Genomic DNA, 17,500 nt, shown 5'->3' on the forward strand with positions numbered 1-17,500 from the left:
TTCTCTCGTGGCCCCCCTCTCCTTAACCTCTCTCCTTAATCCCTCCCTTACCTCCCCCTTACTCCCATCATTCCCCCTCCCTCACCTACTCCTCGGCGTCCCACTAATTTTAGGTGATTAAAGAGATGCCAAATCGAACCAAGAGGAGGTGGTGAGGTTAAAGGAATGATTTTGACTCTTGTACTCTTCTTGGTTCTCTTCTTGTTCCTCTTGTGTGTTTGAAAGTAAAGATTTTTCTCTCTTCTTTTTTTTTTTACTGTGTGTGTGTGTGTGTGTGTGTGTGTGTGTGTGTGTGTGTGTGTGTGTGTGTGTGTGTGTGTGTGTGTGTGTGTGTGTGTACAGTTTCTTCCTTTTCTCGTTTTCTTTTATGCTTTGTCTTGTAAATCTTGTTCTTCTTGTTCTTGATCTTGTTCTTGTTCTTGATCTTGTTCTTCTTCACCTCTTCCTTCTTCTCCTCCCTGTCCTTTCCTGTTATTCTGATTTTACATGCATTATTTTATCTTCTTACTATTACTCTCTTTGACCTCCTCCTCCTCCTCCTCCTCCTCCTCCTCCTCCTCCTCCTCCTCCTCCTCCTCCTCCTCCTCCTCCTCCTCCTCCTCCTCCTCCTCCAGCATCAAGTGTCTCAGCAGCGAAGGAAAGGCGACTATAATTTAATGCTTGTCAATTGACTTTACGGTGGAACGCGTCGAGGGGAGAGAGAGAGAGAGAGAGAGAGAGAGAGAGAGAGAGAGAGAGAGAGAGAGAGAGAGAGAGGGGGGAGAGGGAGAAAGAGATTGGAGGACGAAAGCAAGGGGTAAGTAAAGGAGTAAGGGGAAGGTGATGGGAGAGTGAGAGAGAGTGAGAGTGGGAGGGAGAGGGAGGGGAAGTCTGACCTTAGAAGATGCCTGTTATTTCTTCTTCTTCTTCTTCTTCTTCTTCTTCTTCTTCTTCTTCTTCTTCTTCTTCTTCTTCTTCTTCTTCTTCTTCTTCTTCTTCTTCTTCTTTTGAGTTACGTCATGTCGTGTCTTTCTACACCCTCGTCAATACTTCGACCTCCTCCTCCTCCTCCTCCTCCTCCTCCTCCTCCTCCTCCTCCTCCTCCTCCTCCTCCTCCTCCTCCTCCTCCTCCTCCTCCTTTCTCCCTTTTCCTCTTCCTCCTTCCTCCTTCTTCCCTTTCTATTTCACTTTTCCTTACTAATTTTATTATATTCCTTTCCATTTTCTCTCTCTCTCTCTCTCTCTCTCTCTCTCTCTCTCTCTCTCTCTCTCTCTCTCTCTCTCTCTCTCTCTCTCTCAAAGGTCTTTTCTTGATTTTCTTTCTTTTTTTTTGTTATTTTTGTTATTTTTCTGGTTTTTCCCTCGAGAAATATTGTTGTTTTTCCTTATTTCCCTTTTACTCATTTTTTTTCATCTACTTTTCCTTATTCTTCATCTTTCCTATGTCTTGTGATTTCCTCCTCTCTCTCTTTACTTCTCTTCCACTTTCTTTCCCCTCTCCTCTCCTTCCCTCCCTATCTTCTCTCCCCTTCCCTCATCTTAACAACCTCCTCTCTCACCTCCTCCCCCTCTTCTTCCTCTTCTTCTTCTTCCCTTTTTCTTCTCTTTCATTTACTCCGTCATCTTAAATTATTGCTATTTTTTAAGTTAACTTTCTCTTTTGTGTTTTCTCTCTCCTCTTCCCTTCCATCACTTCCCTTTCGTTCTCTCCTTACTTCCCCTTTTATTGTGTGTGTGTGTGTGTGTGTGTGTGTGTGTGTGTGTGTGTGTGTGTGTGTGTGTGTGTGTGTGTGTGTTTGTACTTTTTTTTTTGTTTTGTTTTGTGTTTACATTGTTTCTTGTATGTATTATCTCTCTCTCTCTCTCTCTCTCTCTCTCTCTCTCTCTCTCTCTCTCTCTCTCTCTCTCTCTCTCTCTCTCTCTCTCTTACACATACACACGCACACACACCTACCTTCCCCTCTTCCTTCCCTCCTTCCTTCCTTCCTTCCTTCCTTACTTCCTTACTTCCTTCCTTCTCCCTCTCTTACTCCGTCATTGTTACGTCTCCTCCCCTCCTTGCTATCATCGTCTTCTTGTCACACGCACACGTACACACACACACACATACACACACACACACACACACACACACACACACACACACACACACACACACACACACACACGCTATCTCTCCCTGCATGCGCATCGCCCGTGTTTATCTTCGTGTTTGTTTGTGTAACTGCAACATGCATTGTCATATTGTGTGTGTGTGTGTGTGTGTGTGTGTGTGTGTGTGTGTGTGTGTGTGTGTGTGTGTGTGTGTGTTGAGATTTGTTTTTATCATTTTATTTTAATCTACTTTCTCCCTATCAATACTTTCTTCTTTTTTTCTATTTTCCTCTCTCCTCCCTCCTTTATCACCCTTCCCCTCCTCTCCCCTCTTTGTAATATCCAGCTTCTCTCCCCCTTGCACCAATTCCCTATTCACATTTATCAATTATCTCTTCACCACGTTTTCTTCGTCCTCCGCTTGCTCCCCCTCTCTCTCTCTCTCTCTCTCTCTCTCTCTCTCTCTCTCTCTCTCTCTCTCTCTCTCTCTCTCTCTCTCTCTCTCTCTCTCTCTCTCTCTCGTTCCCTCCGCACCTCCCTTTACTGATTACTACTCACCTTTCCTAATCAACAGATAGTTTAATCCTAATCTTCAGCAGGTGAGGGGCGGCGGTCACCTGGCCAAATTTACCTCGTTACCTGTAATCCCTCTCTTAATGTGATCACCTGGGAAGCAGTTGATTGGTAGACTCTGATAGATACACACTGATAGAGACACACTGATAGATACACGGTGATAGACAGGTAGATAATGATCGGTCAGATGATTGGTATGTGTGTATGTATTTAATTTTTTGTGTTTGTGTTCTATGTATTTCTATTCTCTCTGTTTGTGTGTGTTTTGTATGTATTGTGTGTCTGGTGTTGATTTTGTATGGTTCCGTATACATGATAGTACTTCTCTTTGGTTCTATATGTATGTATGTATGTATGTATGTATGTATCAGGTCAGGTGATACGTGGTAGCATATATACATAAAAATTTCGATTAATACCCAACAACATCTCTAGAGGATAAATGATTTAAAACAGCCAATCACATCAACGAAATAGTCATTCTGTTTTGTGATTGGCTAGCGAGACGACCACCACTACCACCACCACCACCAAAGCCACTCGCTCTTTCTATTCGTCCCTTTTCATACTTATTTACCAATCCATTTGCGATCAATAACATTATATTTGATGAACGCGCGGCACTTCATTAAGCTCCTCACATTGCGCGATTTAGGGATGGTCGGGCAGACGGTCGGTCGATCTTGCTTCAACTATTCAAACGGTTCGGATTCTTCTTATGTTTACTTTCAATTTGGGTGAAAGGAAATTTTTCGCTCACCTCTCCCACCTGTCCAATATTCCGGGTCGCCTCCAGGTGGCAAAGTGGCAGGTAAGGTCTATTTTGCAGCCGTAACTTATCTGCATTACGTCTTAAGGCTTGTTTGCGAGTATCATTCACATTTTTGCAAGGAATTTATTGGGTTTTTTCCTCAAAGAATCTTACTCAGAAGCCTTTTAGTGTGCGAAGAAAGGGTCATTATTTTCACGTCGCGGCCAAAGGACATCATGCGTTATATATTCATTGTAAGTTGTGTTGTGTTGTCCGCATGTGTTGTGCAACTGTGGCTCCCTAAACATTTGTCCTTCCCTCCTTTCCTCCTTCCTCCCTTCCTCCTGTGCACTTTACCGAGTCTTTATCCTGTTCTCTCCATTTCTCTTCCGCACTTAACTCATTCCCGGAGACTGTTCTTAATTCATCTGTATCAAATTGGTGTTATTCGCATTTGTATCACTTAGAAAACACGTGTTCTCTGTCATAAAGGAGTAACAAACCTGTTTATTCAGTCCTCCACTTATCAACTGAACCTGAGAATAAACTTAACTTAATTTAACTTGAAGACTAACGTAATTTAACCGAATTCATGAACCTAACTTAACCCGAGGACTATAACTTAACCTAACCTAACCTAACCTAACCTAACTTAACCTAACCTAACCTAACCTAACCTAACCTAACGTAACCTAACCTAACCTAACCTAACCTAACCTAACCTAACCCAACCTAACCAAACCTACCTTACCCTACTCAAACTTTAACCCAACATAACCAAACCACGTGACAATAGACTTAACATACCCTAACCTAACCTCACTTAACCTAACCTAACCAAACTCATCCTTTCCTACCGTGTAACCAGTCTGTCCCTCAACCTGCACTCAAAACACCTCAATCCTCTTCCCCTGGCATGAGTAAATAAGGGATTTGGGTAGCTGTTTTACACCTTCACACTCCCCACTCCAATCCGTCAACAGAGGCCCCGGCAACTCCTGCGTGTGGGTGGAAAGAACAGCCAATTAATGCGCCAGATCCCCTCCCCGATGTAAAAATGTTCCTGATGATGACACAAATCGGTATAGACAGACAGAGGCGGGCAAACAGGCGGACAAACAGACAAAAAGGCAATGAGCTCACAGGAGAGAGGCAGGGTAAACGGAAGGAGTACACACACACACACACACACACACACACACACACACACACACACACACACACACACACACACACACAGTGATCTGGAAGCGACGCAGAACGTGTGTGTTGCTGAGAGAGAGAGAGACAGAGAGAGAGAGAGAGAGAGAGAGAGAGAGAGAGAGAGAGAGAGAGAGAGAGAGAGAGAGAATGTTATCGCTCTTCATTACATACTTAATCAAAAAATAACTTTGTCACCTTTCTGAACTTTTTCTCTCCAACCAAATGTCTCTTTCCCTCCATCTCTCCCTTCCTCCCTCCCTTCCTCCCTCCATCCTCTCATCCCTCTCTCATTCCTCTTCCATCCTTCAGAGAGAGAGAGAGAGAGAGAGTGAGAGAGACGCACAAAACAGTACCGAAGTGAGAAAGAGAGAGAGAATGTAGCTTTTATTTTTTTCCCTCTCTCTCTCTCTCTCTCTCTCTCTCTCTCTCTCTCTCTCTCTCTCTCTCTCTCTTTCTCACTAACCGAAACAAACGAATGAACACACAGCACTTCAGCACCACTTAACAACCTCATGTGTGCTGCTGTTGCTGTTGTTGTTGTTGTTCTAGTTGTTGTTGTTGTTCTAGTTGTTATTGTTGTTCTTTTTTTTTAATACTGTAGGTGGATTAATGAAAGATCGTGTGTGTGTGTGTGTGTGTGTGTGTGTGTGTGTGTGTGTGTGTGTGTCGTAATTATCATTCTATTTCATATTTCTTATTTTACTTTCTTCCTTTTCCCTTTTTACCTTCTCTTTCTTTACGAGTTCTCTCTCTCTCTTTATTCCTTCTTCCCTCCTTCAGTCCCTCTCTCCCTCCCTCCTTTCCTTCACCCTGCATCACGTACCTGTTTCCTTCACCCTTATTCCTTCTCCTCTTTCCTGCCTCCCCTTCTTTCCGTCTCCCCTTCCATAGCAAGCCTTCAGTGCCACCCTCGTTCACCCTTCTCTCATACCCTCACCATCGTCCCCTCGTCCTCTCGGCCTCCCCTGTTCTTCCCCTCGTCCCCCTCAACCCTTCCCTCACGTGTTGCCTGAAGGGACCCAAAACTATACCAACCACATCAGCCCTGACCGATGTTTTGTGAAATTTGATCTGCTTTTAGCTCTTTGTCATGTGAGAATAAATCTGTTATCGGAATGGCCGGCCTTTCAATTCGCGGTCCCTGATGTGCATTTGTCAATTGTAGTAACATGTGGTTTACTGTCTCGCTTTTTTTTTTTTTTTTTCAGGGGTTTTTTTTTTCCTCCTTTTTCTGTGTCAATATTTGAGTTTTTTTTTTTTTTTGACATTATGGAAAATCTGTATGATGTGGTGTTCCTTTTTTTTTTAAGGGGTGTGTGTGGTGTGTAGGGTGAGGGTGGGGAGGGAGGGGTATGTGAGTAGGGGGGGGTATGTGAGCAGGTGGGTGTGTTATTAGGGATGGGAGTTCGATGAGGTTATTACTGCGTGTGTGTGTGTGTGTGTGTGTGTGTGTGTGTGTGTGTGTGTGTGTGTGTGTGTGAAGCATCCTACATTTCTGACGTAAACTGAACCAAAATTATGCAATGAAAAACTAAAAATAACAAATAATAAGACACAAAACATTAACATTTCTTATCCTTAAACAAAAAGAAAACAACAACACAACACAATATAAATACAACAAAGAAAACAAACACACAAACAAACCAAGACAAATAAAGACAAAAAAAAAAACAAAAAAACAAATAACAAGAAAAACAAGCAAACAAGACGAACTAAGATAACACAGACACATAACCAACTATTAAAACAAGCAAACCAAAGCAGGAAAAGTCACGTGAGAGAAAGGGAGGGATAGGGAGAGTAAGGGAGAGGTAATGAGAGAAGAGGAGATGGATCAGAGGACGAAGGAAGGCTGATTAAGGGTGTCTTAAGGCTCATTGGAAGAACTATAAAGGGTGCTTAAGTACTAGGCAGGTAGGAAGTAACCCTTTCTTGCCACACTCTCACACCTGGTCCTACTGAGAATAGAGGATCGGAACCCCTTTAATTGTCTTGGCAGGAGAATTTATAGGATCGAATTCTCTTTTTGTGGGATTTGTTGTCTTTGTGTGATTTTTAAAGGGATTTGTGTTTGTTTTGATGGATGTTGGGTTAGATGGATGTCAAATTTGGATGTTAAGTGATGAATGTTGAGTGTTGAATCTCTCTCTCTCTCTCTCTCTCTCTCTCTCTCTCTCTCTCTCTCTCTCTCTCTCTCTCTCTCTCTCTCTCTCTCTCTCTCTCTCTCTCTCTCTCTCTCTCTCTCTCTCTCTCTCTCTCTCTCTCTCTCTCTCTCTCTCTCTCTCTGTCATCCTCTTTCCATAGTCCTCCGCCATTGACTCCCTACTTTTCCCTCCCTTCCCTCCCTCCCCTTCCCTCCGTTCTTTCCCTCCGTGCTATAAGTATTGATGTTTCCCGTGGCCTCCAGCACATCATCTCGTCACCATCATGAATATGGACACCAAAATTATTTTTTTCCCCTTCTTTTTTTCCTTGTTTCCTGGACACCCTAAATTTCTCTCTCTCTCTCTCTCTCTCTCTCTCTCTCTCTCTCTCTCTCTCTCTCTCTCTCTCTCTCTCTCTCTCTCTCTCTCTCTCTCTCTCTCTCTCTCTCTCTCTCTCTCTCTCTCTCTCTCTCTCTCTCTCTCTCTCTCTCTCTCTATCGTTTGGAATTAATATCAAAGTTAATGCGGAAATATTTCATGGGGCGTGTTTTTGTTTGTTTGTTCGTTTGTTCGCTTATTTGTATGTTTATGTGAAAGGTGGTTTCTTTTTTTTTTTTTGTGTGTGTGTGATTAACTTTTTTTCATTACGAGGAAGAAGGATTTATGCGAACGCACGAATTGTCATCTAGTGAATGTATTATTATTTTGCGAATCTCTCTTTCTCTCTCTCTTTCTCTCTCTCTCTCTCTCTCTCTCTCTCTCTCTCTCTCTCTCTGGTAAGGTCAAATTTTCCAGGTAATGTCGGTTTTCCAGGTTTTCCAGTGATTTCCCAGTGATATGGAATCTTTCAGGTACCCACAGGTGACCGCTGGAACCGCTGGAACCACCGGAAATAATGTACACTTTTTTTTTAACCCTTTCCCGCAAACTCTCTCTTTTTCTCTCTTCATGTAAATAAGATTGAGTGTGTCTGGAGACTCGGCCGTGAAGTGAGGTTAGGTTACGTTAGCTTAGGTTAGGTTTGTATGTTAATGACCACGTGAACCAGGAGCATATACATTGAAAAATCCTTTAAAACGGAATCACACGGTCAAACTTCCTATTATTTTCCTAAGGGCTTGGAGCGTTTACATATTTTTGGCAGCGTATTGGTACAAGTAATTGCTGGCCGGTGATTGGTTGCTCTCGGTGACGTGGCGTGTGCTGATTGGACGCTGTTTTGTCCTGTCGTGTGTTGATTGGTTCCCTGTGCTGGCGTAGTGATTGATGATTGGTTGGTGTGGTTTCCTATGTGTGTGTGTGTGGTAGGGAAAACAACAGTGAAGTGTGTGTGTGTGTGTGTGTGTGTGTGTGTGTGTGTGTGTGTGTGTGCGTCGTGGTGTAGATCTGGAAATTAAAGTTTTGGTGATATATCTTTTGGCCAGAGAGAAAAATATAGGAGTGTGATGTCGCTCTGTGTGTGTGTGTGTGTGTGTGTGTGTGTGTGTGTGTGTGTGTGTGTGTGTGTTCCCTTGTTGCTGTTGTTGGTGGTGGTGATGGTGGTGGAGTTTTGCATAACGTAACATTTTCTATTCTCTCTCTCTCTCTCTCTCTCTCTCTCTCTCTCTCTCTCTCTCTCTCTCTCTCTCTCTCTCTCTCTCTCTCTCTCTCTCTCTCTCTCTCTCTCTCTCTCTCTCTCTCTGGTGCAGTGGTTTAAAGGGAAAGGAAATAGAAGTGGTAATAGTGAAGGTGATGGAGAGAGAGAGAGAGAGAGAGAGAGAGAGAGAGAGAGAGAGAGAGAGAGAGAGACAGTAGTGGTGGTGATGGTAGTAACAGAAATGGTGATGGCTCTGAGCTTCGTAATGGTGATGGTGGTGGTGGTAGTAGTGGTGGTGATGGTGGTGGCGTCGTTAGTAACAATGATGAAAAGAAAAGGTGAAAAAAAGTAGTGAAGATAGTCAAAAGAAAGAAAAGTAACAGGAAGAGGAAGAGGAGGCGGTAACAGCAGCAGTAGTAGCAGCGGTATCTGCAGAGTATTTGGTGACAGTGACGGGAACAGCAGAAGCAGGGACAGCAGAAGGGGAATGGTGGCGGTGGCGGTGGCGGTGGCGGCGGCGGCGGGGCAGGGTAGCGGACATATTGCCATTCATAGTTTCAAGCCTCACTGCAAATCACACATTCAATTGCGGACATCATAGTGCGAGGCCGGCTGGTGTGATGCCCTCCCTCACGGCCGCTTGGGCTGGAATGTCGGGCCAATTGAAGCACCGGGGCCAAAACAGTGCCATTCCGGGAGTGCCAGAGGGTCGAAAGTGGCAGTGTTCCGCCGGGGGAGGCATGGACCTTATGGACAAGGGATGGTTTCGCATTATTATCCCTCTGGGGCTTCAATTCTGGACAAATGTGTCGGCGATCCAGTGCAATAGTTATGAGAATTATAGACGTGGCGACAGTGCCTTTACGGATTATACCTTTTAATATTTGCCAGATTTGGAACTGATGAAAAAAGGGGACAGCGCTCCCCACGATAGATTCCCTCCCGTTCCTGACGATATAAAAAACATCTGCGTAGCAAAATTCGCACACACCGACGCACACACACATACACACACACACACACATACATACAGAGACGCACACACGCACGCACTTACTGTCTCTGTCGCTCCCTGTCTCTCCCTGTCTCTCCCTCCCCCCCACGTGCGCTCTTTTTATGTGCACGAATAAACCCAAGTCCTGTACGTGCCGAAATCCACATTTTCGCACATGGAAATGCCCTTCGAAAGGTGAAATGTCAATGTGGCACTAGCCTGGCTTTAGCTGGCACGATATGGCACTCCGGCCCTGTCACTGGTACTTCCCTCACCTCCCCTGCCCCTCTCACTCCCTGCCAGCCCTCCTGTGCCTCCCTCAAGCCTTGTACAGCCTCACTGCTTCCCTCTCTGCCTCTCTCGATCCTACTCTCTTCTCTCCACGTCGAGTCTAAAATGATCAACGTTGAAATGCTGATAATAATAATAATAATCTTCATCGACCTTCAATTTTCCATGTGAACGAAGCGTCTCCGGCATGGAAAAAGGGAACACTGCACTCATCGGTATTCCAGCGCGTCTTCTAAGGCTCACAGACACGTCCTCAAGGCACTGGGAGTCGTCTTTATGCCCTTGGTCTCATGCCATTGTCTTCCCTCAAGCCCCTGACTCCCGTTTTCTTTTTTTCCTTTTCTCTTTCCGGCGGTGACAAGCCTCGCCTCCCCTCCTCGGGTTCATGTTTAATTCAAGTTATTGGATTCTAATCGAAGCTTCAGTTTTTGGTCGCATATTAATTAGTCATTTTTCGATTCACTGCCGCTGAGGGATCGATGAAGATGTCTTGTTTGCCTTGATCATTGTTCACGTTCCTTCGTTATAACCGTTGAAAGCCGTTAACGGTCCCAACGGCTCGAGATTCAAACATTTAAATATACCTCGAGTCTATTTGAGGAGGAAAAAATGTCAATATATCTCGAGGTATTTAAAATGACTCATAGGTTTCTTAACAAGTGAACGAATGATGTCTCTCTACTTAAACCGAAACCTTGCGAGACACCCTGTGATTGGCGAGTCGCGGGGGGCGGGGTGAGGGTGCGGCGTCCCCCCCACCCCTCCGCTTCCCTCTAATCACATGGTGTCTTCCGGAGCCTCCAATAATCACTCGCGTCAAACTTTAAATATTCAACGCCATATTTCCGGAGGCGATTTGTGAGGTAGTACTCTCTCTCTCTCTCTCTCTCTCTCTCTCTCTCTCTCTCTCTCTCTCTCTCTCTCTCTCTCTCTGGCAAATCGGAAAATCGAAATAAACTAAAGACAACTGAGGACGAGACGGCGAGAGAGAGAGAGAGAGAGAGAGAGAGAGAGAGAGGAATCGTAAAGAGATGCATCAGGTCTGCAGCAAGAAAATAACATGTTTACGCGTCGCCCTTTAAACATAACACCTTTTATGAAGAATTTATGGCGAGACAAATGAGCGTCGTGAGGGTGTCGGGGTGAGAGAGAGAGAGAGAGAGAGAGAGAGAGAGAGGGGGGGGCTTGCTGAATGTGTTCCTAGCGACAAGATATATTAAAAGAGAGGTGAGAAATAAATCACTCTCTCTCTCTCTCTCTCTCTCTCTCTCTCTCTCTCTCTCTCTCTCTCTCTCTCTCTCTCTCTCTCTCTCTCTCTCTCTCTCTCACCTCAAGAATAGGATCACAAACCTTACTACAGAGTCACAAAGGCTTCCGTTGACACCATTTGGGTTGGAACCAAAGAAACACTCCTCGATTCCACTTAGCTCGCCACAAAGGAGATCGGATGCAAAGAACGTGGGATTTGTCCACCTCGGATCGTATTCAGATGACTGTCACGCTTCCATTTACCTTCCTGTGTCTTTTGATGGTAGAGGACTCTTTCCCAATTGATGTTTCTGTCTGTGTGTTTGTGTGTATATGTGTGCCTTCATGTTTCATTATTTGTACATTAGTTGATGGAAAGAGATGGAGAATTAGTCACATGCCATCTCTATCTCTGTCTGTATCGTGTGTGTCTGTGTGTGTGTGTGTGTGTGTGTGTGTGTGTGTGTGTGTGTAAAGAGAGCTCTCACCCAGTCTGAAAGCAAGTTATTGTTCCATATCGCTTCATAAAAGGACTTGTTTCTGTGACCGAGAGAATCAAAGTTGAATTGCTCTTTATATGAAGACTCTTTGGCCTTCCTTTGTGGCGGACTTTTACTCTCTCTCTCTCTCTCTCTCTCTCTCTCTCTCTCTCTCTCTCTCTCTCTCTCTCTCTCTCTCTCTCTCTCTCTCTCTCTCTGGATGATGTCAAATATGTCTTTTCTAATGGATTAAAGTGTATATATTATTATTTTATTTTTTTTTTTTTGCTATACATGGTAGGAAAAGAATAATTTGTTGCTTTAATATAGTTGAAGTTGTAGCAATCCTGGTGGTGGTAGCAGTAGTAGTAGTAGTAGCAGTAGTAGTAGTAGTAGTCACGATAACAACAACAACAATAATAATAATAATAATAATAATAATAATAATAATGATAATGATAATAATAATAATAATAATAATAATAATAATAATAATAATAATAATAGTAATAATAATAATGATAATAACAACCTTCCCTTCGCTCACTCAAAGCCAGTCCAGTTTCATTCATTCAAATACTTGATGCAAATTTTTCAATCAGCTAATTATCATATAAACCTAATTAGTACCTGATACCACCGCTTCATCACAGGTGAATTAATTGATTTACACCGCAGGTAATTCAGGTGAACCTAACCTGACTGAAGGCTCGAATGAATAATAGATATTTTTCCGGCGGGTGTTGGCGATGTGAAGGTAATTTTGACTCGACTGAAAATTATTCGTAAGAAGGAAACTGGGGGGAGAAAAGAAAAGAATAGGGAAAGAATGAGGAATAGGGAGATTGGAGTTCTCTTCTTTTTCTTTTCTTTTTTTTTTTTGTCTGATAGTCTTTTTTTTCGTTCATGAATTGTGTGAGGATGGGAGAGTCTTGTTGTTGTTGTTGTTGTTGTTGTTGTTGTTGTTGTTGTTGTTGTTGTTACTACTACTACTACTACTACTACTACTACTACTATACACCATTATTGTCAAAGGCAGCCACAGTTTTCTCTATACTCTTATCAGTTCATGACCTTGACAGCTTCCTTTCCGCCTTGTATGTATGTATGTGTGCGTGTGCGTGTGTGTGTATATGCGTGTTAACCATCCCCAGAGTCAAATTCGGGTTGTGACTCGTCTTTCGCGGCCCATAATGCAAGATGCTGCCGCCAATTAGCCGCAGGTGAAGTGGACAGGTAACCCTTGACACCTGAGACCACCTGAGGCTGTAGCAGATGCGGTGAGGACGAAGCCAAAGCCACTCTTGGGAATCGGATACAGGCGGCGATAAGCGTCAACTCTTGTGTTTTATTGATGAATTATAGATTGGGATTATAGATTAACCAATACCCGATGCGCTATCTAATAAGAAGGGGACGTCTTTTTTTTTTTTTTTTTTTGTGTGTGTGTGTGTACGAGTATGTGTGTGTCTGTATCGTTGCATTTAGCTGAGGATTATAAGAGGCGCTTCACTCACCCCTTTACCTGGACTTAACCTTGCAGCAACACCTGGTCCTCTTTGATCACACATTGCAAACTCTAAACATTTTATGGGGTGTTTAAACTTTATAAAATGGGGAAGATTAAAGGCTAAAGAAGTCAGTGGCAGCAATAGATCGAGTTGTGCAAGCCTCTTAGTGTCTGCGGTTTTGTTTTTGTTCAGTGAAGTCATGTGAAGTTGCGAAATTGAAGTATTTAGCGTCATTTTACTGTCAAAGAGTTAAGTAATGTCAATAGGAATAAAAACAATGATACCTAAGTTTTTATCTTCCTTCGTGCAACTTTTCAGCATCGTAACACAAACAAGTAAGAAAATACATACAAGAAATTAAAATTATGGTAACTTTTATCTTGTCTGTAACTTCCACCCCGTCAGAGGATCAAGAGAGCACTTAGTCAACCTAGAAACCTGAATAAACTTTATCTGCCTGTTGCGTGTCACGTGCTTTCCAACTTTCTTCTTGCCTGTCTGATTGGTGGTCATTTTCAGCTCCTGGTTTCATTTTTTTCCCTCGTTCGTGACCCACATCATCAACAGATACGTAGAGAACACACCAAAATGTGAAATGTGACGGAAAATTCACATGCGTCACAGTAATAGATAAGAAAAATGTTCTGAACTATAAACTTCACTCGAAATTAACATCCCGACTCACTCCCAATAAGATAGAACAAGAAAACAAATATATAACCGTAATATTTAATAAAAACATCAAATACAAACTCCACACACAAAAGTAACTTCCCAACTGACTCGTCTCCTCGCCTTAAATTACTTTCCAATAGAGAGATTCGAACCGTGTGGCGGGTGATGAAGGGCTGCGGTCAGGACCCGTGGAGGCAGTCGCTCACTAAACGTTCGCCGACAGATAGGAGGCAGCGTCGCACCTTCGATAGATTATAGATAACCAATAATTTGCCATGGTAGGGAGGCACAGAACCTATATAGTCTTGTGTGTCCTCATTTGTTCGCGTGTGTGTGTGTGTGTGTGTGTGTGTGTGTGTCTGTGTCCTTCAGGTGTGCATCCTTTTACCTGGCCATTCAGGTGAGTTCCCGGGGTGCTTTACCTGTAATTAGCAAGTCCGGTAAGGTTTCGTTCAGTGCGAGGCGCGTCTTCGCTTTTATTGTTTCCTTTCCGCGTCAAGGAAGTGTGTCTTATTTATTTACTTCCTGTGGGTGAGCAATTATCCTCTTTATTACCGTTATTAGGAGTTAATGAAGCACAGTGTATGGTTTTGATATTTATTTGTATGACTTTGGAATGAGGACCTGGAGAGGAGTGTGTGTGTGTGTGTGTGTGTGTGTGTGTGTGTGTGTGTGTGTGTGTGTGTTGGTCTGGAAGTGCACGTACTTGGGCTGCTTGGTCACGCGTCGGTATTGATCACCGCCAGACCCCGCAGACCACACCTTGCCGGGCCGGATGTGATTATCTCCGGGTAATTAAGCGAAACCACCTGCCGCGACCGCCACCCGAATTAGTAATGTTGGTATTTCCGATTGGTGACGTCACAAGCTACACCGCCCTTGTGATTGGTCGCCGCAGGGTGTGACGTCACGCATTAGCATCTTCCTTGTTCTTTGATTGGTTGTGACATCTCGGGTTCCTCTTGGCGGTGTCTTGGCGATGACGGAAGTTCGGAGTCCAGGCGCCTCAGTCTGCCAGCGGTGTGACGCGTCCCTGCCGTGCGCTGACGGCTGGCGCCCCACAAAGCCACCCAATGACGTAATGACAAGATTATTAATATATGAACGAAGCCACGTCGACCAGTCAGTGTACGTTTGTGAACCGAACGAGACGGATCTGCGGCTGCGCGCTCCCCCCTCGCTCCCCGCCTGGCTCCCGCGCTCAAGTGAACACCCCCGAGCCATGAACCCTGCGCGGGATTGTAAACGCCGCCGCGCTCTCCTCCGATACTGCCGCGCGTTCATGTGCGTGCGTGCGTGTGCGCCTGCGTATACTGAGCGCACGGAGTAGAAAGTTTTATGGACTTCACGCGCCTTCGTAAATCTTGTCTCTTTGACGCGCGGCACTTCTTGTGACGCGGTGACGTGAGCGTGACGAGACGGCAGTGACGCTCTCCAGCAGACTGGCAGCACGTGCACCGCCTGGCAGGGTGAGGCAAGTCCAGCGTGGACCGCAGACCCAGCACAGCGGCGTGCCTCAGAGGCTCGAACCGTGTGCGGCACCGCCAGACAGACGAGGATACAAAGGAAACTTCACGGGCGGTGGACTGAAGTGAAGCGCGAACAGAACTTGACGTGAACTTCATTTTCCGTCATGAAGATGAAGGTTGAGTGAGAGAGTGAGAGGAGACCAAGTGTGCCAACAGCAATAACACCACCACCACCACCAAAAACAACAACAACAACAACAACAACAAAAAGCAAGATGGCGCTTATGGAGGCTTTATGTTTCCAAATACGGCAAGCACTTCTGGGTGAGTCACAGCCTAACCCCCCTCCCCCCCCCCCAAAAAAAAATCAAAGTAGAAAAAAGTTGAGTCTCCAGAGCTACTTAAATTCTGTGAGGCGTTTCAAACTTGTCGATTCTAATGTTGTGGAAGAAGAGAATGTGTATGGGAAATGTAGAAAGGTGTGCGTGTGTGTGTGTGTGTGTGTGTGTGTGTGTGTGTGTGTGTGTGTGTGTGTGTTCCCTATAGCCTCTAGGAAGAAAAGGAGTAAAAGGTGTAGTTGTAATAGTCGTAGCATTAGAAGTAGTAGTAGGAGGAGGAGAAGGAAGAGGAGGAGGAGGAGGAGGAGGAGGAGGAGGAAGAAGAAGAGTCGTCTGCCATATGGTTTACAAGCCAGAGTTTCTGTTTTACTGCCACTCGGAGCTCATAAACGATGATATAAAAGAAAGTAACAGTGAAATTTATAAAACCCAGACATTCTTTCACCAATTTCACATCGTCATAACGTGAAGGGACGGGAAGTAATACACGGCGCATTCCCTTCACGACACGAGTTACTGCTGTACATAATTACACTCCAAGTAATTCATTTTTTATTACTGGTGTACAAATCATCGTAGTTTGTACCATGAATGTGTAAAGATTTGGGGTTTCCTTGTCAATTATTTTTGTATTTGATTCACCAACAGTACCACCACCCTCACTACTGCCTCCTCCTCCTTCTCCTCCTCCTCCTCCTCCTCCTCCTCCTCCTCCTCCTCCTCCTCCTCCTCCTCGCCTCATCGCCACCTTTCTCACGTACCTTAGCGTAATTTTCACTCAATCCGAGGCAATAAAACGGAGGAACACAAAGCTAAGTGTTGCCTGTGTTGCAGTTTGCTTTTACTGATGTTTCCTGGGTGGAGGAGCGAAAGGAGCAGGTGGACCAGGTGGAGCACGAGTGGAGGCACCTGGGGAGGAAGGAAAAGGTGGAGCAGGTGGAGAGATAGATGAAAAAAGAGATGATCGGTAATTTATAGGTAAAAAGAAGTGTAGTGTGAGACGTGGAAGGAATAAAGAAGAGGAAAAGTAGGAGATTGATAAAAAGAATGAGGTGTGGACGAGTGGAAAGGGTGGACTAAGTGGAGAGACAAAAGAAATAGGAGATAAGGAAGGTGATATATAGGTAAAGGAAGGGAAATATGAGGAATAAAGATGGAAGAAGGAAATATAGGCAATGAATAAGGGGAATGAGATAATGAAAAACGGGAAAGGTGAAGAGAAGCACAAATGGTGAAGATTAAAGAAAAAAGAAAAAAAAAATGAGGTGAGGAAAAAAAGGACGAATAATACAGAAAAATACCACGACATTTGAAAGTAGAAAAAAAAATAGAATGATGAAATTAGAGTTATAAAAAAAGAAAACAAAGAAATAAGATGAGGAAGAGAAGGATCAATATGGCACAGAAGTAACATAGAAAAAAAATATATAGAATGTTGAAATCTGGAAGTTACAGAATATGAAAACAAACAGGAAGAGATTAAAAAAAGTAAAAGAAAAAATAGAATATTGAAATCAGTGAGAGTCTTGTATGTCATGTAAGTTTCCCACTGATACGCTATCGATAATAACGTAACCTCCAGACAACCTAGAGAGAAAAAAGAACACACACACGCACACACACATAAAAAAAAGGTACAAACGATTACAATATCAAGTTATCTTATCCTGAAATTAACTGGCACCTTTTAAAACACCGACACCTCCAATACCTGTGATAAAGGCGTGGACAGGTAAAGATCACATACACCCACAGATAATCACACCTTGGCTCACCTGGCTCCCCCCTCCTCTCCCCCTCTATACAGGTGAGGTGTCGACACGTAAAGGTAATAATGTGATTTAAAAATGGGAGAAGAAAATGGTTACCTGAGAGAGAGAGAGAGAGAGAGAGAGAGAGAGAGAGAGAGAGAGAGAGAGAGAGAGAGAGAGAGAGAGAGAGAGAGAGAGAAAGGTAACGCCGACACTTGAGGGCATAATGTGACTCCAGGTAAAGTTAATTACTGTGGAACGAAAGGTGGAGAAGGTGGAGAAGGAGGAGGAGGAGGAGGAGGAGGAGAGAAAGTCAAACAAAAAGGAAAGGAAGAGAGAAAGAGATGGAATGAGAGAAGAGGAAAGAAGAGGTGCAATAAAGGTCCTTATCTTTTTATTCCTTCCTTCCTCTTCCACC

General features: G+C 44.0%; 1 protein-coding gene across 6 annotated transcripts in view; it reads left to right on the plus strand.

The window, feature by feature from the left end:
• Window positions 1-17,500, plus strand: part of LOC135094644 (homeobox protein cut-like) — a 132,018-nt gene that overhangs the window by 64,758 nt on the left and 49,760 nt on the right. Inside the window, exon 1 of one of the 6 annotated variants that reach the window (XM_063994908.1) lies at window positions 14,528-15,317. The exons of the other annotated variants lie outside the window; for them this stretch is intronic. Coding sequence (XP_063850978.1) covers window positions 15,269-15,317 — 49 coding nt within the window. The 5' untranslated portion in view covers window positions 14,528-15,268. Of the gene's footprint in view, window positions 1-14,527; window positions 15,318-17,500 lie in introns of those variants that run through there. 6 annotated transcript variants of the gene reach the window in all.

The sequence above is a fragment of the Scylla paramamosain genome, chromosome 46, assembly GCF_035594125.1.
Source record: "Scylla paramamosain isolate STU-SP2022 chromosome 46, ASM3559412v1, whole genome shotgun sequence".
NCBI classification, from domain to species: Eukaryota; Metazoa; Arthropoda; class Malacostraca; order Decapoda; family Portunidae; genus Scylla; species Scylla paramamosain.